General features: G+C 42.5%; 2 protein-coding genes and 1 long non-coding RNA gene across 3 annotated transcripts in view; 2 read left to right on the top strand and 1 right to left on the bottom strand.

The window, feature by feature from the left end:
* FKTN (fukutin) overlaps positions 1–4275 on the top strand; it is a 55418-nt gene extending 51143 nt beyond the window's left edge. The window contains exon 11 of the mRNA XM_072959864.1: positions 4188–4275. Coding sequence (XP_072815965.1) covers positions 4188–4204 — 17 coding nt within the window. The 3' untranslated portion in view covers positions 4205–4275. The remainder of the gene's footprint in view (positions 1–4187) is intronic.
* LOC140696113 (uncharacterized) overlaps positions 1–8576 on the bottom strand; it is a 37864-nt gene extending 29288 nt beyond the window's left edge. The window contains exon 1 of the long non-coding RNA XR_012072147.1: positions 8141–8576. This is a non-coding gene — a long non-coding RNA (uncharacterized lncRNA). The remainder of the gene's footprint in view (positions 1–8140) is intronic.
* Positions 8153–23533, top strand: TAL2 (TAL bHLH transcription factor 2). Its single transcript, XM_031677381.2, has 2 exons — positions 8153–8247; positions 21685–23533. Exon 2 carries the CDS (start codon positions 21719–21721, stop codon positions 22034–22036), a length of 318 nt encoding a protein of 105 aa, XP_031533241.2. The 5' UTR covers positions 8153–8247; positions 21685–21718; the 3' UTR covers positions 22037–23533.
* Positions 23534–24879: the final 1346 nt, after the last annotated feature.

The raw sequence follows: 24879 nt of genomic DNA on the forward strand, positions 1-24879 counted from the left end.
AGGAAACCATAAGTAAAACAAAATGAACCTACGGAATGGGAGAAAATTTTTGCAAACGATGAAACAGACAAAGGCTTGATTTCCAGAATATATAAGCAGCTCATACGACATAATAAGAAAAAAACAAACAACCCAATCCAAACATGGGCAGAAGACCTAAACAAGGAATTCTCCAAGGAAGAAATACAAATGATCAATAGGCACATGAAAAAATGCTCAGTATCACTAATTATCAGAGAAATGCAAATCAAAACTACAATGAGGTAATCACCTTACACCAGCCAGAATGGCCATCATTCAAAAGTCCACAAATGACAAATGCTGGAGAGGCTGTGGAGAAAAGGGAACCCTCCTATACTGCTGGTGGGAATGCAGTTTGGTGCAGCCACTGTGGAAAACAGTATGGAGGTTCCTCAGACTAGGAATAGACTTACCATATGACTCAGTCATCCCACTCCTGGGCATATATCCAGAAGGAACCCTACTTCAAAAAGACACCTACACCCCAGTGTTCATAGCAGCACTATTTACAATAGCCAAGACATGGAAACAGCCTAAATGTCCATCAATGGATGACTGGATAAAGAAGTACTCCATTATACAATGGAGTACTATTCAGCCATAAAAATGACAATATAACGCCATTTGCAGCAACATGGATGTTCCTGGAGAATGTCATTCTAAGTGAAGTAAGCCCGAAAGAAAGAAAAATACCATATAAGATCGCTCATATGTGGAATCTAAAAAAAAATAAAGAAAGAACATAAATACAAAACAGAAACAGACTCATAGACATAGAATACAAACTTGTGTTGCCAAGGTGGTGGGGGGTAGGGAAGGGACAGACTGGGATTTCAAAATTTGTAGATACTGACTGGCATATGCAGAATAGATAATTAAGATTATACTGTATAGCACAAGGAAATATATACAAGACCTTGTGGTAGCTCACAGTGAAAAAAAATGTGACAATGAATATACGTATGTTCATATATAACTGAAAAATTGTGCTCTACACTGGAATTTGACCCAACATTGTAAAATGACTATAACTCAAAAAATGTTTAAAAATAGTGAACAAAAGACATGAACAGACATTTCAGTGGAAAGGATATACAACTGGCAAATAAATGCTTTAAAAAGATGTTCAGTATTGTTAGACAAATGGCCAAAAGCAATAGCCAAAGCAATCCTGAGAAAGAAGAACAAAGCTGGAAGTATTATATTTCCTGATTTCAAACTATATTATAAGGCTATAGTAATCAAAACACTATGGTATTGGCATAAACAGACATATAGTTCAGTGGAACAGAATACCCAGAAATAAACCCATGCATATACAGTCAACTAATATTTGACAAGAGAGCCAAGGATACTCAATAGAGAAAATACAGTCTCTTCAATAAGTGGGGCTGGGAAAGTTTGAAGAGTCACATGCAAAAGAATGAAACCGGATCCCTATATCACACCAAAATTAACTCAAAATGGATTGAAAAGTTACACGTGAAACCTGAAATTATAAAACTCCTAGAACACGTGGGGAAAAAGCTCCTTGACGTTGGTCTTGTCAGTGATTTTTTTTTGGATATGACACCAAATGCACAGTCAACAGAAGCAAAAATAACCAAGTGGGACTACATCAAACAAAAACATCTGCACAGCAAACAATCAACAAAATGAAAGGCAACCTACAAGTTGGAAATAAATATTTGCAGATCACATGTATAATAAGGGATTAATATCCAAAATATATAAGGAACTCATACAACTCAATAGCAAAAAAAAAAAATCCAATTTTTAAAATGGGCAAAGGAACTGAACAGACATTTTTCCAAGGAAGATATTCAAATGCCCAACAAATATATGCAAAGTTGCTCAACATCACTAATCATCAGGGAAATGCAAATCAAAACCACGATGAGATATCACCTTACACCCGTTAGAATGGCTGTTAGCAAGAAGACGAGAGCTAACAAGTGCAGGTGAGGATGTGGATGGAGAAAGGAAAAACTTGTACACTATTGTGGGAATATAAATTGATACAAGCCACTTCATATGAAAACAGTATGGAGTTTCCTTAAAAAAATTAAAAGTAGAACTACACGATCCAGCAATCTCACTTCTGGCTGTATATTCCAAGGACCTGAAATTACTATCCTGAAGAAATAGCTGCAGCCTCTGCTCATTGCAGCTTTATTTACAATAGCCAAGGTATGGAAATAACCCAAGTGTCCATCAACAGATGAATGGATAAGATGTGGCGTATATATGGAGTGGAATATTACTCAGCCACAAGGAAGAAGGAAATCCTGGCATTTGCGACAGCATAGGTGGACCTTGAGGGCATTATGTTAAGAAAAATAGGACAGAGAAAGACATACTATATGACCGCATGTGTAGAATCTAAAAAAAGAAAAAAATCAAAAAAACAAACTCAAAAAGCAGAACAGATTAGTGGTCGCCAGAAGCAGGCAGTAGGGGCTGGAGTAATTGTGAAGGTGGTCAAAAGGTGCAAAATTTCAGTTGTAAATAAGTTCTGGGGATGTAAATAACAGGATGATGACTGTAGTAAACAGTACTGTATTGTATATTTGGAAGTTGCTAAGAGAAAGATCTTAAAAGTTCTCATCACAAGGAAACAGAAGTTTCTAACTTTGTGAGGTAATGGAATTAACACTAACTTTATTGTGGTAATCATTTCACAATTTATACATGTATCAAAGCATTATGTTGTACATGTTAAACCTATACAATGTTATATGTCTGTTATATCTCAATAAAACTGGGGGGGGGTGGAGTAGTTACATTTTTCTTTGTGTAATTTCTCCCATGAACACATAATGAGCTCGTCCTGAAGTAAGTATTTATAAATCAGATCTTGCTCAGCTGGTAATTAGAAACCACTTTCTGTGTTGTCACTGGTATGAGGGGGACTCTGTAGTCAGACTTTCCAGGTGTTCAGCTGGTGCCTCCGCTCTGCTTCAGCACACTTTGTGGTTTGGGCTCTTATTTTTTCTTTTGGACACAAGAAGTACAAAATCTGCTGAATTTCAGCATATCCCTCTTCCTTAATGTATTATTTTCTGGAGATTTGGGGAAAATTTCCACCTTTAATGAAAATTACTACTGCTTGTATTTCTAACCTAACTTGACACCTTCCTCTTCAGTAAAGAAAGTTTCCCTGAGTAGGCCCCCATGTAGCAAGTACCAAAACTACATACAAACTGCAAAGTAAAGGTAGCTAATGTAAAACATATTCTGGAAGGAGTACAAGTCATTAATAATAGGTAAAAATACAGGACTATAATGTTGATAATCAATATAACTTTTTAAAAAGTGTTCAACATCATTAACTATCAGAGAAATGCAAATTATAACCATAGTGAGATATCACTGCATAGATGTTAAGATGGCTAAAATTTTAAGTAGTGAAAACACCAAATACTGTAGTTGTCTCTTTTATGGTTTTCTTTTTAAATGACTACTATGCACCATTGTTTGAATATGATTTTACCAGAGTATCCTTAAACATTTTACAAACATTCATAATAAAATCAGAAGGAATGATCTTGTCTCAAATTTTGGAAGACAGATTTTTAGGTTTTTGTTTTGTTTTTCTTCTTTGCTCCCCTCCAATTCTTTATTGATTTGCTCTGTAAACTTAATAAATTTAATAAACCTCTTTAAAGTTTTTCTCATTATTCTTTTGTGTCCATTATAGTTGACTTTTTCCCCAATAAGATTTATCAGCAAAATCCCTTTGGCAGCTGGTGTCATTGTTCTTATGTCTCTGTAACTAATTAATTTCATATATATCACCAGTTTTTTTTTTAAACTTTAAAATTCATGAAGCTACAGGACTACTGTCTTACATCGCACACATTTCTAGCCCAGTCAGTTGAGTGGTACACATAACAAGGCAACTGTGTTTGTTCCCAAACCTGTTCATCTCAGTTATTCTTGCTTATAAAAGTACATGTTTCTACAATATTATAAACACTATGTAAATCAATAAACATGTGGGGAAAACTGGAAAAAGCAAATAAAAAACAGAAACTTCTAAATTCAATTTTTTTGTTGTTCTAGTTAGTCTCAATACTTTGAAGAATCTTTTCTAGAGAATGTTGCAGGACAGGTGACCGAGGGACTAATTTTCTGAAAATGTCTTACCACCAAATATCTTTCAGGTATCTTAGAAGAATGATAGTCTCATAGTTGGAGTGTGTAAGAGTTTGTTTTGGAGCCTAAACTGTGCAACCTTTTAACCCAGCCAGATCCTGCTTAGCAGAAAAACTAAAAGGTAAGCCCCCAAAGAGAGAGGCTTCACTTTTAAGAAGCTGTCCTCTCCTCATATTCGGTCATAAGTTGCTAAGAGCCAGGTTTCTCTCGTATCCTAGTAGGAGACCAGAGAACATCTACAGCAGTGTTGCCCAAGTGTTCTGGGAAGTGGGGTTCATGTGCAGTGTGGCAGGCCTCAGAGAGAAAGCATGCTGGGACCAGGGCAGGGTCTTATCCAGGGGAGTCCAGGAATTAGACAGGTATTTGAGAGCCAAGACTCAATTGGATGAATTGGGGCAGGAGAGTTGATAGTGAGGTCCTAGGTTCTTAGAAAGACGTGAAGGCAATTTCTGGAAAGGGGTGGGGGAGTAGGGACACAAGGGGACATAGTGGTCATATGGGGAAGAGGCTGGAGCCATTTCTTTTTTCTTTTTTTTTTTTTTTTAAGTTTTTTGGGGTAGGGGAGTGGAGGGTAATTAGATTTATTTATTTATTTTTAGAGGAGGTACTGGGGACTGAACCCAGGACCTCATGCATGCTAAGCATGTGCTCTACCTTTTGAGCTATACCCTCCCCCTCTTTTTTTTTTAATTGAAATATAGTTGATTTACAATGTTGTTTTAGTTTCTGCTGTACAGCATGGTGTGATTCAGTTATTCATATACATACATATATTCTTTTCCATATTCTTTTTCATTAAAGGTTAGCAACATATTAAAATATTGTTCCCTAGGCTATACAGTAAGATCTTGTTGTTTATCCATTTTACATATTGTAGTTTGTATCTGCTAATCTCAAACTCCTAATTTATCCTTCCCAGCCTTACCCCTTTGGTAACCATAAGTTTGTTTTCTATGTCTGTGAATCTCTTTCTGTTTTGTAAGTAAGTTCATATATACTATTTTTTACATTCCACATATAAGTAGTATCATATATTTGTATTTCTCTGTCTGACTTATTTAGTATGATAATCTCTAGTCCATCCATGTTGCTGCAAATGGCATTATTTTATTCTTTTTTATAGCTAAGTAGTATTCCATTGTATATATATACCACAACTTCTTTATCCAGTCATCTGTTGATGGACATTTAGGTTGCTTCCATGTCTTGACTATTGTAAATAGTGCGGCTAGGAACATTAGGGTGCATGTATCTTTTCAAATGAGAGTTTTCTCTGGATATATGCCCAGGAGTGGGATTGCTGGATCATATGGTAACTCTATGTTTAGTTTTTCAAGGAACCTCCTATGGTGTTTCCCATAGGGGCTGCACAGAATTAAATTCCCATCAAGGAACGTAGGAGGTTTCCCTTTGCACTGAAGTCATTTCTACACCTGCTGCTTCGGTTAAAAGCCAGAACAGGATAGGCTCTCCCTGTGGGGACAACACAGGGCTTAGCTCTGGGAGCTGGGGAAAGCAGAAGCCAGGAAAGGATATGGGCCCAGTTGAGGTGTTCAATTCTGGGTCTTAATTTCCCTACCATCTGTTCACCTCTGGAGACTCTGGTCCCCAAAGGGTAAAGAGGAGCCTTTCTGGTTATACTAGGAGCAAAGCTTCCAAGGGAAGGCTTGAGACCCCATCTGCTGGGATCATGGGGGCGGTGAGTGGAGAGGAGCCAAGTACATGTTGCATCTTGTTAAACAGTCAGCTTTGGCTACACTGTGAGTCTCAGAATCAGGTTTGAAATCCCAGCTGGTAACCCACTTGTTTCAGACAATTTACAAAGAAACCAAATCTCTACCAGCTAGGAAAGATGGATGTGCTCTTGAGTAGTGCAAAAGTATCTGTTACAAAAAGCACAGGTGAGAACTGTGATGAGACGTCAGGGTTTCCTCTGAAGGTTTTTTTATTGGTTAGATTTATAGTAACATCTTTTAATTTTCCTAAGAAGCCCCAGGGGAGCCTCCTGAAAACATCTGCTGGATTTGAGGGGTAAGGGGGGGTTGCCTCCCTCATCCCCTCCGTGTATGTGTTTGGTTTGGGATTTGTCAGTCTGGGAAGCTGAGGGCTCTGGGAGCTCAGGCCTGGCAGATTGCCCCCACCTGCCTAAAATTCAGCCCAGGCTGCAACCCCTCCCCACCCCACCCCAGCCCGATCCTGTACCTCCACTCTCCAGCCCCTGGAGCTGTGGCCTTTATTTCCAGTCCTGGTCCCCAGGGGGCTGAGTGAGGAATGAGGACAGCTGATAAGCCTGACATTATTGACTTTATGGGGAGTATTCAATGAATTTACTTTCTGCAAGAAGGCTGCACTCTTATCTGCTGCCCACAGAGCATCTAAATCCTCATCTAGGGGACCCATTGATAAATCATGTCTCTTATAAAAAGACCAGAGAATATAAAGAGGAAAAGGGTAGTCACACCCTACTCTTTCTTTTCTCCAGTACCTGGTTCTGCCCACCCCCACCACCCTGCCTTTCCCACTGCTCTTGGGGTTATTGGCTAGAGACAGAATGACTCGCAGCTCCAGGACTACAAAGTTGAGGCTAAGCCAGCCTGGTCTTGAGAGTGTCAGCAGCTGGGCACACCCAGGGCTGTGTCCCACTAATTGGTAACTATGGGAAGAAAAGCCCACTCACTTGAGGCAGTTATGTGTCCTGCTTTCTGCTGCAATGGTCAACATTTGCTCTGGACAGAAACACCCATCTGGCCTTAGCACCAGGTGTCTTGGTGGGGAAATGTGTGTGTGTTACCAAGGGGTCCTGGGTCGGGGAGCTGGAGAGTGGAAATTAATTGTAAGAGAGAGCCTAATGCTCAAGAGAAGCTTTCCCTTCCCCTCTCTGACATCTCCCTCACCCAGCCCTGGGCTCTGTTTGCTTCAAGCAGTGAAAGGAAATAAATGCTTCTTAGCAGCACAGGACCCAAAGCAACTGGAAGGAGAGAGGTGAGAGCCAGGGTACTGGGCTGGGCAAATGAAAGAAAAAAATCAAAGTACCCTTTGGAGGAAATTAGAGGCATGTTTTCATCTTCTCCAACTAGTTTTTGGGTAGAGTGTTTCTAGGAATAAAAATAAAGTGATTATTTTTTGAGCAACTATGATTTTATTGGATGCCTATTACCACCGTTTTACAGCACCTACTCCAAATCACTGACTTTATATACATTTGTGCACTGAACCTTTACAGTAGGCCATGAGGTTTATATTATTTCTAGTTTACAGCTGAGAGAATTGAGACTGGGAGGTAAAGTAACTTGCCCAGGATGGCCGCTGGTGTCGGCAGGGATTCAGACACCAGTCAGCTGCCTCCAAAGCCTAATGTAAGGCCTTCTCTTAGCTACTGCACTGAACTGCCTTCCACTTGGTATTTCTCGGTTCCTTATCCCACTTAGTCCACAGCATATCAATGAGTATTTTATTTATTATTCCCATTTTATAGAAAACAGGCCCAGAAGAGTACTTTTTTTTTTTTTTTTGCAATTTGACTAGCTTTTTTTTTCCCTTGGGGGGAGGTAAAATAGGTCTATTTTTACTTATTTATTATTAGTTAGTTTTTTTTTCAATGGAGGTACTGGGGATTGAACCCATGACCTTGTACATGCTAAGTACACTGCCACTGAGCTTTCCCTCCCCACTTTGACCAGCTTTTTATTTCTAAAATAAGTAGCCAGAATTTAACTGAGAAAGTTACAAAGCAGCGGTGATGCTCTAAACCAATTAACAAATTCCTCTTCTTACAATCCAAGCCAGTAACCTCATCATTGTACTTATCCTCCGCAGGGCGCAGGGTTAGACAGCAGACAGGGAAGAGGGGAGACAGGAGGAAAGGGCATCAGCAGGGCAGTTGAACCTTTGCAAATCTGATTCCGGATTGGGGATGGATCACTCTCCCTACCCCCTTCTTAATTCAAACAGGGCTTCTTACATTTGGATCCAGTTGAGGGCCATCCGACCTGAGGTTCCACGTTCGCTGCTGCTTAGTGGAGGATGTCTGGTCCCTGGACTAAGCGGCAGGCCGTGGCAAGCTTCCAGGTAAGGATAGCTTTGTTTACGGGGTAATATCGTTTCTCCTCCTTTGTCATCGAAAGTCACTGTGTGCTGCAGGGGAAAAAACCCAGTGGACAGCAGGTTTGTTTCTTCCTAAACTGGTATAATTTTTTCCTTTGTTGTTCCTAACTATGAATGCGTCCAGGGTCATGAAACCTGTGTGCCTCGGGGACTCTGGTCTAAAGATTCTAGTGTCTTTCCTTCTCTGTCATGACTAGGGAATGACCTCAGGGAAGTCCTCAAATGATGATGAAACAGCTAAATCTCTCTTTTCTTATGAGAGAAGACCAAAGATCTCTCCCCTCTGGCCTCCATCCAAATTCTTGGATGGAGATGTGAGCCATGTCAGTGTACTTCTCTTACATGCCCTGGTTTCCCACATCACTTGCTTTCATCATAATGCAGCTACTTGCTCTGTTCTTTTTTCATTTGGGAGGAGGTTAAAGTAGGGGAGGCAGGAAGGGCCTCAGAGGAGGGTGAGCTCATCACTCGGTTGCCCTGTGGGTCCTGTGAATGGAGTGACATTAACATCCGTGAGAATTTACAGCCTCTGCTGGCTCTGGAAAGATGTTGGTGTAAGAATTACTAGTAAAGCAGAGTCAGCTGCATGTGAAGGCATGTTTCTTTGGACATACATTATAGTATTTCCCTAAATACTAAGTTTATTTGGGAACTAAATTATTTGGGAGCTATATTTTGCTTTGTCTAGGATAATAACTTCTTGTTATGTAACTTTATAATCAAAATATGTAATTGCTCATATTAAATGAGAAGATGGGGTGAAATGCCTAGCATGACCCCTAGTACTTGGGGCCACATAATAGAGGCAGAGAATTCAGTTTCTGACCCCGAGCCTGGTGCTCATGCCACCTCCGAGGTCAAGCCATTGTCCCCTCTCACCTGTATTCCTGTGTCCTAGTCTCCTCACATCATCTCTTGGCCCCCTCCATACAACAACCAGGATGTTCTTAAAAAACAAATATTCACCAAAAACTCCCTCTGTAGCCTTACAAGCCTTCACTTCACAGAAACAATCGTGTGACTTCTGATGGGAAGCAGGGCAGGCTGGAGGCAGCTGTTTTGAGAAATGAGTCCTGTATTCACTCAGCAACAGCAAGTAAACTAGAATGAGACTTATTTTGAAGAATTCGACATGGAAACAGGGGCATCTTAAAAAAAATCCAGAGGATTCAAAGGAATTTAAATTTTCCAAATAAACTTTCAGAGAAAGATAAAACCTATGACCAAGAGACACACCCACACACCCACATATTTAGTTGTAAAAAAATATGCAGTTTTATTTGGAAAATGCGAATTTAAAGACCTGAGTTGTAATAATATAAAACAAAGTAGAATGCATGACAAAAAGCAAGGCAAAGAGGGTCATTTTGTATTGACACAGGGCACAATTCTCTAAGTCAGTAAAACTTTTATGAGTCTTTATGTGTCAAACGCATTGTATCTCAAGGTATAACAATCTAAAGCAAACACTGCTGGAAAAAACCAAAAGGAAGAAACAGACATGAAACAGTAGTGGGAGATTTTCACACAACTCTTTCTAACAGATCAAACAGAGCAAAATTCCCAAGAACACAGAGGATCAATTTAATGGATATGTATTAAAAACATTTTATTTTTCAAACAGGGATATACCTCCTTTTCTGTTACCTACGGATCATTTATAGAAGGTGTTCATATGTTTTACCGAAGAGAAATTCCCAATAAATACCCTAAAGCAAAAACTACACAGGGCTTATCTTTGACTACACTGCAATAAAATTAGAAATTAATAGCAAATGGTTACCAAAAAATACAATAAGGAAATTCTTAAAAAACTTTCAAGAATAAAAATAAACAGCAGATGTTAAAACGAAGGGCAAAGACACTGCAAGTGGAAATGCAGGATGACGCTAAAGATATATCAGAAGAAAATCATAGCCTGAAATGCTTTTCTTACTAAACAAGAAAGAATGAAAATTAATAAAAGTAAACACTCTAAGAATGGGAGGTGGAAAAAGAACAAAATAAACGTAAGCAAATGAGAAAGAACAGATTTAATAAGAATATGGTAGAAAATGGAGTAAGTCAGATAGACAAATACAGTATGATTTCACTCATATGTGAAATACTAAAAAAAAAAAAAAAAAAAAAAACCAAACCAAACTAAAACTGACATGTAGATACAGAGAACAAAGTGGGAGTTACCAGAGGAGAAGGGAATGGGGGAGTGAAATGGCTAAAGGGGGTCAACTGTATGGCAACAAATGGAAACTAAACTTTTGGTGATGAGCACACCGTAGTGAGTGCAGAAGTCGAAATACATTACTGTGCACAAGAAACTTACATAATATTGTAAACCAAAGTTACCTTAATTTAAAAAAAAGATGAAACCTGGAAAGTCTTAAAAAATTAAAAATTAAAAAATTAAAAGATATGGTAGAAATTAATACAGTAGAAAGTTGGGAAAATGATGACCCACAGAGGTAGTTTTTTTAAAAGAAAAATAAAATGGACAAGCTCTGCGAAGCTAATAAGGAAGAGAGAAGTCATAACATGAGGAATGAGGAAGGTGATAACATAAATGTAGAGATACTTTTAAAAGTTTTGAATAACTGTATATAACGCTTTATTAATGAATGTGAAAGTGTCAAAGTTTATATGTCAAAGTACCAAAATTGACTTAAAAGGTCAAACACTTGAAGGAACAAAACCTCCCTAGGATTTACTAGTAAATTCTATTAACTATCAAGAACCAGATAATTTGTGTGATGAGTAAGTGGATGGAAGCTTAAGAACAGATGTGTGGAAGGAGGGATGGTGTATGACTGGATAAATGAAGAAATAGATGGATGCACTGGGGGCTGGATATGCAGAATGGGAGAGGGAAAGCAGCTAAGAATGAGGGGGGAAGAAGGGAGTTTTGAGACTGGATAGAGCTATTGCTTGACCTCTAGCCAGAATGGCCTTGGCCCCCAACCACCTGGGCTCACAGAAATCCCTTCTGAAAACCTAGGTTGGTCTTTCCCGATGCTGACAACCTGCACGCAGGACTTGAGATCCAGTATTCACAGGCTAGTCCAGACAGATCAATTAAGCCAGTAGAACCAGAGAGCCTGACAATGCCGAGCTCTGAGCCCTCGTAGCGACCTTCCTTCCCTCCCCAGCCCCCTCGTCCCTCCCCAGGAACCCGCAGGTGCAGTCTTTCCAGGGGGCGGTGAGAGCCATGAATAGTAAGGGCTTTAGCTCAAGCACACAGAGGCGTTTAGCTGCCCAAACCTAATCCCCCAGTAATCGGATTATGTAAATTCCTACTCCAGCCCCTTCCCTTGCAAGACCTCACCCCTAAAATGCTCCACACTGGGAGACCAGGATGGGAGAGGGCCCGTCACTCTGAAGAATCGCTGCTAGAGGGTTGCTGCACCAAAATGGTTCCCCCACCCCATGCAAACATTATAAAACCAACAATAACGTGGAAGAGACGAATGCTGACCCTGGTCCCACTGTGCCAACACACCTGTGCTCCTTTCTCTGTAGAATTCATCTTTCCCCTCGTCCTGTCTCTCTGTCCTTGTCCAGTTATACACAGATCCTATTTTACACTTATTGTTGTTTCACTTAGCCTCACACATTTCCAATCTTGCTACCCAGTTACTCCAGTTCTTTTTTACAACTGGAGAACGTGCCATTAAGAATACATTACCTCACAGGTTTTTGGCTGAGATAAAGGGCAATATAGGTGCTGGGTTTAAAATCTTAACATGCACTCTATCAGAACTGAGATGCAATAGGTAAGCCGGAAAAGCATGAGCACCACGAGCTACTGGGAGGCAGCAAGTCCCCTCCACAGCGCACAAAGACTGCCCAGCAGAAAGGGCAAATCAGGACAAAGCTAACTGCAAATATTAGATTATGTTCTTCAAGGCATCTTTTGTGCCTATGCATAATTGACTTGCTAATTGTCTCCTACGCATCCTCCAATCTATCCTCTGACTGCCTCCCTGTAACCTGTAAATCTAAACATATCACTCCCATGTTCCAGGTACACAGTTGCCTTCACATGGGCTGCCCTCTCCTCCACTCCTTTATGTGTAATTGCTACCCAGCATTTCCCACTCCTCCACCTAGGCCCCTGTCTTGGGTTCTGTGCTTTGATGGCCCTGCTCTGGCCCTCCTCCAGTGCCCACCAGGTGCCACACTTTGGGTATCTAGGACCCCTGAATCCAGACCATACTCTGTGTATCTAGAACCCCTGCATTTCTGCTCAAATGGCCCCGAGCCTGTTTTCAGAGTCTGCACAAGGCTCTCCCTTAGGTCTATGTGGGCTGGGTGTCCGTATCATATACACAAGGTCCTTCACAGAGCAGGACAGAGCTGGGTTGAGGATGGGGATGGGTCAGGAGTCTCCATTTGTACCCTCGTCCTGGGCCCCACAAATGTCAGAGGCAGCCCTGCCTAAAGACATCCCTCCCACGAGCAATCGCTGATCCTCCAGCTAAAATCTTTGCCTCCCTAACTCCAGTTTCATACTCTCTGGCACTCAAGACTGTTTATCTTGTATTTCGCTATTTTTGTCCTATCCTCTTCCTCCCAAAGACTGTGAACTCCTTGAAGGCACATACAAATTTTCCTCACGTTCCTGCCCTCTGAGAACCTAACAATTTGTGCAACAGCTTTTTTATTTATAATAAGATCTGTATTTATTTTGGGTTGAGGGGGGAAGGGGACAACAGCAAAGATTTATTCCTCACTCATGTTACCTGAGGGCTATGGTTGGCTATGGGTTTGCTCCATGACTTCCAGGCTGAGAGAGCAACCCCAAACATTACCTCCTCATGACTGAGCCCAATCAAGAATCACTCGTAAAGGTTCTGCTCCAGCACCACCATGTCAAGCCTGCTCACATTCCATTGGTTGATGCAAGTCACATGGCCAAGCCTGCAGTGGGGCATGGTGGGGAGCAGGGAAGTGCTCTCCCTTCATCTACAGGGAAAGCACTGCCAGTCAGGGAGAGTGGGCGGGGCTATATAATCCTAGCTATATAATCCTCTCACAAGGAAGGGAGCCAGTAGATGTAACAATAATTCAATTTACCACAGTAAAATGTACAGTAGTCTGTATGCTAGGCACAGTGCTAAATTCTTTACCTGTTTTGTTTTTCTTAGTTAATCCTAATGATCCTATCATTGTCCCCATTTTACAGATAAGAAAATTGAGGCAGGGAGAAATGACAGTATTTGCCTAAGATCACATAAGTGGGTAGATCAGAGATTTCAACCTGGGTAATGCAACTCCAAGTCCTTTGCTTTTATCCACTAAGCTTTAATGCATTTGTGAATTTATTGTGCTAAATCCTATGCTGGATCCTTCAGAGAGCATGATGCCTAAAAATGTATTTCTTATCCATTCATTTTATCAACTAACATTTGAAGAATGCCTATTCACCGGGGTTGGGGAGGAGACAGACAAGGTAAACAAGTAAAATATTACTAAATGGGGGTGTGTGCTAAGGAGAAGAATAAAGCAGGGCAGGAGGATGAAGAGTCTTATGTGTGTGAAGGTGCAATTTTAGATATTGTGGTCAGAGAATCCTCACTGAGGTGATATATGAACAAAGACCTGAAGAAAGTCAGCTCCTTGAGGGCAGAAATTTTTGTCTGTTTTATTTGAAGTTGTAACGCCAGTGCCTACAACAGGCACTGGCCCATAATAGGCACTTAGTAATAATTGCTGAATGAATGAAAGAAGGTGAGGGAGGGAACTGTGTGGATAACTTGGGGCAAGAGTATTTCAGGTAATGGAAACAGACAATGCAAAGGCCCTGAGGCAGGAGGGTGCCTGATGTATTCCTGAAACAGGAGAAGTCAGAATGGCAGGAGATGAGTACCCTACAGGGAAAGAAGGAATAGACAGATCAGGTAAAGGATATCTGGGAGCCATTGTATTTCTGGTGAGCAGGGAGGTAATTAGGTTTATTTATTTGTTTTTAATGGAGGTACTGGGGATTGAACCAGAATCTTGTGCATTTTAGGTGTGCACGCTACCACTGAGCTAGACCCACCTCCTGGGAGCCACTGTAAAGATTTCAGCTTAACTCTAAGTGAAATGGGGAGTCACAAGAGTTTTGAGTGAGAAGTAGCAGGATCCCGACTTGGGTTTTCATAGAGTCATTCTGGGAGATGTTGTACAGAAAGAGGCAAGTGCAGAAGCAGGAAGACCATTGAGGAGGCCCTGAAATACTGAGTCCTATGCTGGGCACTCTGGAAGCTGAAATGGATAAATCCAGGAATCCGTCCAGCGCAGTGACTGTTAAACTCCTCTGCGCATCTTAATCTCCTGGGATACGTTAATAAAAACACAGATTTTCAACCCCATTCCCAGCAAACCTGACCTGGTGGGTCTGGTTGTGGATGTTGAGATTGGCCTCCCCTCGCCCATGATTCTTGAGCAAGTGGTTCTTGAATTACAGTTGGAGATCCACTGGGGCTTAAATGATTGACATCTGATGAATTAACCGCGCGGCACGGACTTTCCGAGGTCTGTAGATGTTGAAGAGGGTTGATTCGGACCTGCTGTAGCCAGGGCAGAGGCAGGGGGGACTCCCTCCCGTCCTCAAACCTTACACAAAGCTGCGTTCTCATTCCGCCTCTGCTGAGTTTCTAGGGCACAGGGAGGCTGGTCCCAGGAAGTGGGGTCGCGGGGGATGGGAGGGACCGGCGAGAGTCCCAAGCAGGAAGGGGCCCCCGTGGGCCCCCGGAGACAAAGAGCGGTGTCCTATAAAGGCAGCGGTGGAGGCGCGGCGCCCAGGCGAGGGCGCACACGGCCAGCGACGGTGACAGCTACGGCGGGGGCTCCGAGTTCCTGGAGAAGAGGTGAGTGGACTCCGGGAGGGATGTGGGCGCCGTCGGGTCTCGTGCGTCGGCGGGTCTTCCGCGCAGCTCCCCGAGTCCTGGTGGCACTCGCCCGGGAGGGCAGAGGTAGAGGCGACTTGGTGGCAGCCACCAAGGCGAATGGGTGTGAAGACCTGGGGACTTTCTGCGGGTCAGGGGCGGTAGCGTGGCTCTGGAGGAGCCTGGCTGGTCCCGTAGAGTTTGTTGTCTGGGCCGCTGCGCCTTGATATGCAATGCCTAGGACATCCCAGGGCATCTCCGAGGTAGGTTTAGGTAGCTTCTGCGTTCGAGTGAGCGACTCCAGGATACCCGGAAGGTGCAAACTTTAGCAGAGATGTTTTCCCAGACGCCTGAATTTGGGCATAAGTCAGGCACTGCCTGCCAAGGAGAGCAAAAATTATAAAAAGGAAGAGGGAAAAGCCAGGAAATGAAGCGGTCAAGGGCAGCAGGTTGGGTGGGGAGGGCAGCAAGGTGCAGGTGTTGAGTGCATTTTGGACCGAGTGGCACTCCCAGTGCGCGAGGTGCCCACCCAAAAGGCTGGCATTCATGGTAAATGCACATATTTAGAACATCATAATGCAGAGTTGTCTCTTGAGAAAAGTAATTGCATAATTGTCCATATTCTGATTTTTAAAGGATACATATATTTTGTAAAAACGAGATGTATGTTATAAATACACACACACCAAACTGGCTACTGCTGGGGAATGAGACTGAATAGGTAGATAGATGATGGGGGCTTTTATTTTTGTTGTTGTTGTTTTATCACGTACTGCTTGTTTTTTTTTTTTCTCTTAAATGAGCATGTGTTACTTTTACAATAATTTCAAAAGGCAAAGATGTGCCTAGTGTTAGAGGTTAGGTACCTTCCTCTAATGCAGCTGTATAAACCACCTTTCTCACCCGCTCTCTTTCTGGACAGTGTTTTCACTTACTTTTAAAAGAAAGCTGAAAGAAGAGATAAATACACAGGATCAGGAAGAGAAATGTAAAGTCTTATGAGAAGAGAGCCTTGTGAGTCCGAATGCCTGGGACAGGCACCGTAGGAATGTGCGCCTGTGCTGCAGCCTTTCTAGCTGACCTGGGCTCTGTGTCCAAGAAACACCCACGGGAAAAAGTAGCACCTCCTAAGCAGGGGCGTTGGTCGCCTTCTCCTGGGGGCATAATTGTTTTTCTTTTCTCCAGTAACCTGTTACCTTCCTGGTGACAGTATAAATAGAAGTTTGTACACACCTATAATCCTGTTCAATTTACTGTGACATTCCTCCTGCCCAGACATTCTTAAGCTGAGGCCCACGACACCCCTCCCCCCAGGGGTGTGTAGACAGAATTCAGGGTTCTATATATTTGGATAGGAAAAGAATTGCATCTTTATGTCCACTAACCTTTAATCTGAATTTAGCATTTCCTTTATTTATGAATGTGAGTAATAAACTACAATGGCATGAGGAGTGCTGATGACTTGGCCATTAATAGAAATCATAGAAAGAAATTATTCTTTCAACTCACGTTACAGATGTTGCAGATCTTCTGAAAAAAAATCATTTACGTATCACTCCTTAGAAATTATAGTAACAGATCTAACTTTTTAATGTGTTCAAAAAGTCAGAAGTAATACACAGGTATTACTGTATTGCACTTTAGAACTATTTTAATCCTTGTTAAGTATAACTGGTTATTTTATATGTCTGTGTATTTTAATTCATGTGTTTAAAAATCTTACTCAGAGAAGGGAACCAAAGGCTTTTTGCTTTATGTATTTGGAATCATTGTTCCGACATGAAATCCATTGCTAGGCTTCCCCAGACTGCCAGAATAGTCTGTGGCACAAAAAGGGTTAGGGCCCTTGACTCAGCAGGCGTCAGCGGTGACATAGCTGCGTGAATACCCAGGCCTGGGACACAGGCTCTGCCACACAGGCCTGTGTGGCGCAGGACAAAAAGCTCACCCCTGTTTCAGCATCTGTTGGATGTTCTCTGATTCTGTGGCATCTGGAGTATTTTTTTAAGCTGTTAAATTACTCTGAATCAAGATTAGCAGCTGTCAGTCCTTGCAACTGGAAAAAAACACGAAATGACGTTTTCCTTAGATTTAATAAGTACTTTAGTAATTTTCCTGTGACCTCTACTTTGAGTTTTTCCCGCTTGTTTAATCACTGGTTTCTGTTTCTCCCTGTGGAGAAGGAGAGTAACACACTTGAGGATAAGTCAACAAGAAATTATTAAGCACCCCCTAGGATGGCAGGCTAGGATTCAGAAGCCTGCCTTCTCTTCTCCCCGCTTCCTCTGTCTGCTGCTGGCACAATAGGATGGAGCCCTCTTAGAAGAGAACACCAGTTAGTTTATCCTGCCTAATCTTTTTCTTCCCAGCTTGAAAAAGACCCCCCATGGGACGAGTGAATGAGCTAAAGCCTCTTTTGACAAGAGAAGCTTAAAGGTAACTTTGCTCCCACAGCCCTGGCTGCAAAGCAGCCAGCCTCAGTGTGAACAAAACGTGACAGTTTTTAAACCTCCTTGATTTAGGTTCAAACGTTCGTATTTTAGGTATAGTCGGGTATAGGTGTGACAACGCTCATATTTTCATTGTGGATCCAAAGGCCACGGGTTATTTAGAAATGACTTAGGTTAGATAAAAGGCAAAGGCAGGGCATCGTGGCATTTCAGCACAGAAAGAGGCCTTGGGGGTTGCCCCTTCGGTTTGGAAGCCCCCGGAATGCTTGCGTTAGTACTGCTTCTCTGCTCCTACCGCCCCTGGGCTTCCCTCTCTGTGTCACAAGGCGGTGGGCTCCTCAGTGTCCAGCAGCCTGTAGCGTCAATAAGTGTTGATAGGAGAGCTTGGAGCGCATGTGACTGTACTGGATCATGGATCCAACTAGGAGTGTCTCCGCAGAGAAAGGAAATAGACCTAAGGGGCTGGCAGAGGGAGCCTGCAGCCAGCCAGTGCACCTGGGCTGCCGGGACTCTGCTCACCGCAGGTTCTTAGCGCAGCACTGGACTCTCCAGCCCGGAGAGAAACAGGAAAGGCCACGAGAATTGCATGGGGAGATGTCCTGGGGGCATGTAAATGATTTTAAAATGCTTTTCTCTGGAGTAATAAGAATTTTTATCTGTATAGGGAAGGGAACCCTTATATTTGTTAAGCACTTTTGTGCCAAGCACATAGTGTCTCATCTGTATATTTATACACTTTTTATAGTGCCTCATTTAATCCTCACAAGAACCCTTATGATGGCTTTGTTTCCATTTTCCAGAGAAGAAAACTGAGGCTTAAAGAAATGATTTTTTTCAGAATCATGTAACTAGGAAATTGGGAGCTGAGATTAAAGTCAGATCTTTCTACATTAAAGCCCATGAACTTTCTTAATTTTTTTCTATTATGAAGCAAATAATATATGAATACTTTCTTATTATAAAAATGTAGAATAATACCAAAGTATATGAAATAAAAATCACAAGTCTCCTTTGTCTGTCTTCCACCAACCCACGGTCCTCCCCTAAGGAAGCACTGTTCACAGTTTGGTCAGTCCTTCCACACACACATCCATAAACTCCTATAGAGTGAGACAAACAAATACATAAATAAATCTCAGACCTTTTCTCCTGCACTGTGGCTTCTTATTAGGAAAAAAATAAATTACAATGAACATTTACTTTTCTCTGTTTTATTTGTAGATACAATAATTGTAGTTGGGGGGTTGGGTATAGCTCCATGGTAGAGCACATGCTTAGCATGCACAGGGTTCTGGGTTCAATCCCCAGTACCTTCATTAAAAAATTATAGTCATTTAACATTTATTGAGCACTTACTATGTGCCAGACATTGTGCTAAGGTGCTTTACGCATGTAATTTTATGTGTCCTCACAGTAATACCCTGAGTTGCCCTTTGCTTATGAGGCATTTGAAGCACCGAGAGGTTAAGAGATTGCTCAAGGTCACACAGCTAGAAGGAGTAGACCCAAAAACCAAACTAGGGTTCTGGCTCCCAAGCCTGTATTCTTAACTACAATGGGGACTCGCCCGCCCCCACCTCCTCCCCACCACCGTGGCCGACTCCTATAGAGTCAGGGATTGGTGGTAACAGAGACTGACTTGTTCCAGTTACCTGGGATCATCATTTAGTTCCTCTGGAAGGTCAGGGATGCCAGTACACTGTATAGTGAAATAACTTCTGGATCATGTCTGCATCTCTGGGCCAACCGCAGCAGTGTCCACAACACCATCACTGCAACCAATGCTGCTCATGTGTGTATACAGCCTGAGTTAATACAAGGAAGTTGTGTGGGGCACAAAGCAAGTGCTCTGTTTGCTCTTATTTTCCTTACTCTGTAGTTCACAGGATGCTTTCACATGCAGTATTTCATTCAATCCTTGCAACAACCCTGTGAGGAGCGAATGGTATCATTAAGCCATTTGACAAGTGAGGCTCAGGAGAAGTGACTTACGCAGCACCTCACAGCTGGTTAGTGTTTCGTGCTGTGACAAGAACACACACCTTCTGAGGGAGAGGGTGCCCCCCCAATTTTGTACTCCTGTTCTTTCCCCCAGGATGGCAGGTATCTTGTATCTGAATGTACTGCTTCCTTCTTTTTTTATTTTTGAATTTAATTTATTTTTTAATTGAAGTATAGTTGATGTACAATGTTATGTAAGTTACAGATTTTATACAGTATAGTGATTCACAGTTTTTAAAGGTGGTACTCCACTTATTGTTATTATAAGAGGTGGGCTATGTTCCCTGTGTTGTACAGTATATCCTTGTAGCTTATTTTGTACATAATAGTTTATATCCCTTAATCCCCTCAATACTGCTTCCTTCTAATACATAGTTCTGCCAGGTCTTGGAGCTCCTGTTTGGAGAGTAGAGCAGTGTTCTCCACGCTGGCCGCACGCTGAGATCACACGGAGTTGTGCTGCTTGGATCTCACTTCGAGAAAAAACTTGCAGTTCAGCTGCAAGGAGTGCTGGTAGCTGACAGCCTTCAGTGTTCAGGGTTCTGCCTCCGTTCTTCCCGCAGCCCCCAGCCCACGACTGAGCCCGGCAGTGCTGCCTGCCGAGCCTGCGATTTCCGCCCAGTGGGGTCTCCTCTTCAGGCAGTCTCTGTCCCAGGACTCCCTGTTGGGCTGACTGCCACTTTCCCGGGTCTGCATCACCGGCTGAGGCTCTTCTGACCAGTCCTGCCGCCTCCCTGCTTTCATTTTGCAGGTGTCAGATGTGCATTGCAGTCTGAAGACATCCTTTGCCCAATTCTGCTCGCTTCTCATTTTATCTTTCACAGGCCTTAACCTCCAATAAACTGCGTGTACATCCAACTCCAGGTTGGCATCTACTTCCTGGAGGACCCAGCTGATCTACCTGGGGAGTTTTAAAAAAAATACCGATGCCCCTAGAGATTTTTATTTAATTGGTCTGAGGTGCAACGTGGGTGACTCCAATGAGCAGCCCAAGTTTGAGGGCCACTGAGATAGAAGAAAAGTTGAGGGGCACAAGTTCCAAGTGTTTTAAATGAGAAAAGGACCTGCTTTCTCACAAGTCACTGGGGCCTCAAATCATTTCTTTGGGGTCTTTTCATATAGGATGGGCCCATCCTTCCCTACCACATGTACCAATTTTTAACCCTCCAACTCCTTCCTGCAATGCGGGCTGTTGTACAAACAGCAGGTGTGGAGGGGAACTGGCATCTCGAGAGGCACCTACTGAGTTCCTGACATTCTACCTGATGTACTGTAAATGTTCCCATGAATGCGTGTTAACCCAAGCCGCCCAAACAAGGGGGCCCAGGCCTCTCAGAGCTAAAAATGACACAGTTAAAATTTGGCGATACATGATAGTAATCTCCTCTCCTTGGATTGGGAAGGTCATCCACATTCAACCTTGGGGAGCCTGGATATCTTCGACAGCATCCATGCCAAATCGCCACCCCACCTGCCCTTTTTCTTGTCTTCTATTGTCGCACTAAACCCCCTTCTGTTCTCCATACACCCAGGTTTCAAGACTCTTCCTCACCCTGTTCATTTTCTACTAAATGTGGTCCAGTGTAGATATTTTAGCTCTTACGTGGTGGGTCCAATCTTCCAGATGAGGTCAACCAGCTAAGGGGAGAGTTGTGCTGTCACTGAATATTATCTTGTAAATGAAACCTAGCATCACAGCTTTTTGTTGTTGTTGTTAAGGAACCCACCTTCAACTCCCTATTGGCTAAATATAGATTTTATTCAGAAATGTACTCAGTCTTACGCTGTGCTTGATTCTGAACAATTAGGAAGAGCTGGTTATAAAAGAAGGAATAGGGGTATTAGGATAAAACAGCCTTGTAACTGGAGGCTTCAAAACAGCCAGGGGGAAAAGGGCTGAAGCGTGATGTTCTTACCCTTCTGCTTCCTCTGCCACGTTTTCTTCCCTTCTCAAAAGGAAGACTCAAAATCCCTGAAAATATGGAAATGTATTTCCTAAAATCTGGGTGGCGAAGATGATCATCTCAAATTCCTGGCAGGCCGTGTGCTACCCACCAGGCCTCTGACGAGGTATTGGCCCCCAGGGCCCTTTCTCTTTCCCACCCCAGGAACTCCAACATGACCAGGAAGATCTTCACAAACACCCGGGAGCGGTGGAGGCAGCAGAACGTCAACAGTGCCTTTGCCAAACTGAGGAAGCTCATCCCCACTCACCCTCCCGACAAGAAGCTGAGCAAAAACGAAACGCTCCGCCTGGCCATGAGGTACATCAATTTCCTGGTGAAGGTCTTAGGGGAGCAGAGCCTGCAGCAGGCGGGGGCGGCCGCTCCAGGAGACATTCTGGGCCTCTTCCCCCACGGACCCCACCTGCCAGACAGGACTCTCTGTGCTGACTACCAGGTTCCTTCCCCTGGCCCGAGCCGCTGCATTCCCTAATGGGGCTCTGCTGTCATCACCCCGGGCAGCACTGGTTCAGAAGTCACTGGCTGTCCACAGCCTCCTGCACGTTCCGGAGTCAACTTGGTGAATAATTTGTGAGGCACAAGTTTCAGCTTCAGAGGAGGTGGCTCCGGGTCAGCTTCAGGGAGCTGAAAGGAGGCCATGAGAAATGTGGCTTGGGAGGCCACTCCCTGGGGCTGCAGGCAGAGCAGCCTATCTCTGCCTGTTTTATAAATCCAGGTTCTGCATAAGGTGTTGTTTGGAAGAAAAAAACAGGTTACAAACTGGTTTGAAAATCACCGTTGAAAATCACAGTATGTTCTCAGTTGTATGAAAGCAGTTTTCTCATAATAGAGCTCAGATGGATGAGCAGAAAATGCTTCCCTCCAAACGTAAAGTTTGTTTTGAAAAATGAGGCATATTTGATCAAGGGTGAACAGCATAACACAAATGAAAAGATAGCCTTACAGAAACCAACCTGGAGACCTGCAGGAGAATCTGTGGAGAAAAGACCCTCCTGACACATGAGGATCACAGGAAAGCAGCAGACTCCTGTGGAAGAGCTCAGCATCCTTTATCTCTATGGAAATGGGAGGATCACTCGCCCCGAGCTGTGTATGTATATATATATATACATATATACACACATATACATACATATATACATATATATATACATATATATATATTGTCTCTAAAGCCAAATGGTGGATTATATCTGTGAGAGGAAAGGACTCAATATATGAGAGTTCCCATTTTTTTTTAATGAAAAACAGTTAGCTAAAATAGTTTCCTAACCCCTTAGTTTCACATTAGTCAGGTATTAAAACTTAATTCAACCCGATTTCCTGCTGATTTAAGACCTGTAAAATCCAAATATAATTATGAAAATCTAAATATTACCACTGAACAGCTCATTTAACAGAGAGCTTAACAAAAGATTTAGAGTAGACAGTAGGAATATAGTACTGGACTCTAATGGATTAATGAATTTGTGATTTGTCTTCTCTGCTGTGGAACGTTAAGTCAGTCTTATGCTAGGAGGGTGGTACCCACAAAGGGATCAAACAGTGTGGACCCGGCAGAACTCACCACCATGTGCTTGAATTCAACGATGAATTCCATAGTCTAGCCCAGAATACAAATAATGTCATTTGGTTGTCTCTGAGACATTTTATTTCCACAAAGTTCTTGACAGTACATTGGTTTTAAAACCTTTTGAGCCACAGATAGGTAATTGATGGATGTGAGATTATGTGTTTCCAGTGTATACACAATAGAGGAATGTAAATTTTCTGCCACTCTAGAAAGAAGATATTTGATTTATGAAAGGCTGAAATAAGCCTCTTTGATTTGGTAATCAGAAGAAATCTGAAGCACCTTATAATTAGACTCACACCTTTTCAACAGTGTTCAATAATCTTCTTTATATGCCTTTTGATTTTTGATTGAATTATTGTGCTTTGTAGAATGTGACTGGAAGTACCAGCCAAAGATTTTATTTATTGATGTGTTTTGTGAGTTTTTTAATCATTGATTATAATTTGCTATTTAACTATTAATTTATTGAAAATAAAGTATTCAAAAAATAAATTGGCTTTTTTTTTCTCTTTAAGAAGAATTTCACAAATTTACTGAGCACATCCACTGATTCTCTCCATCCTCACAGCCACTGTTCTGGCTTTGAACCTCACTCTCCCCCTTGTCTTTAGTCTAGAAAAAAAATCTAGCACTCCCTAATTAGTCCCCTCACTTCACTTCACCTTTCACATCGCTCCCTGATTGTTCTTCTCAAACCACAGCTTTGGTCAGGTCACTCCCTTGCTATCAAGCCTTCAGTGTCTTGTCCACCAGACTGAGACAAATGCCCAGCAAACTAGGCTTTCTGCAGCCTGGCCCAAGGTACCCTTCCCTTTACCTTCCACAATTGCCTAAATATATTATACATGCTCATGGAATCACTTCACTTGGTGGTCCCCAAACATGTCCCACTCTTTAATACCTCTGACTTTACATCTGCCTGCACTAAATTCCACTTGCTAAAACCCTTCATGACTGATCTTAAATACCACTCCTTCAGGAAGCTTGACTCATCTTAAACACCATCTCTTACATGAAGTCCTCCTAGATTTCTACCACTCAATCTCTCCTTTCTTAGAATCCCCATATGTGCTTCAAGACCCTTACTTCTCTCACCTGTGCTATAGACACCTTGTGTATGTTCTATCCCCAGCCCAAGTTAAGATCTTCTTGAGGGCAGTGACATTTTCAAGCATTTAATCCTTATAACAGCCCTGCCAGGGACCTCCCTTTCAAAATGAGAAACTATGTCAAGACTGGCTCCATTAAGAATACTCCTCTAGCTTCCTCTAAAAGAAAACATTGAAATGCAACTTGAACCAGGTGAATTCTCCTGAGAAACCCAAAGTCTAAAGCTCTTCTTAAAAGTTTGTTTCTTAAAATATCCATTCAACAGGGACCTTGCAGCACCTGCCTGACGAGGTTTCACCACACAAGAATGGCTTGAGATGACCCAAATATGTGTAAGTTACACACAACAGGCTTTGTCCTTAAAAGGGCAAAGGATGAAAGAGCTGGGAGAATGGACAGCTTAACTGCTGACCTGCAGGCCAAAGGTTAGCTAAAAGTCACATCCTTAAATGAAAAGGTCAAAGATAAGGAGGGAGTCTAAAAGCTCAAAGGCAATGCAAAGTGGGGGATTTATAGTGGCAGGTGTTAAGTTAGGAAGGACTGTCAGGGGGAGAATGTGGTTCACAGCTTACAGGAAGCCAGGCATGGGCTCCCAAATGCACTCTCCCCTCTGTGACTGTTGGAGTTTA

The sequence above is a fragment of the Vicugna pacos genome, chromosome 4 (genome assembly GCF_048564905.1).
Source record: "Vicugna pacos chromosome 4, VicPac4, whole genome shotgun sequence".
NCBI classification, from domain to species: domain Eukaryota; kingdom Metazoa; phylum Chordata; class Mammalia; order Artiodactyla; family Camelidae; genus Vicugna; species Vicugna pacos.

Bases quoted from the DNA above. Each gene is read 5' to 3' on its own strand.
- TAL2 (XM_031677381.2), top strand. From the start codon at position 21,719: ATGACCAGGAAGATCTTCACAAACACCCGGGAGCGGTGGAGGCAGCAG.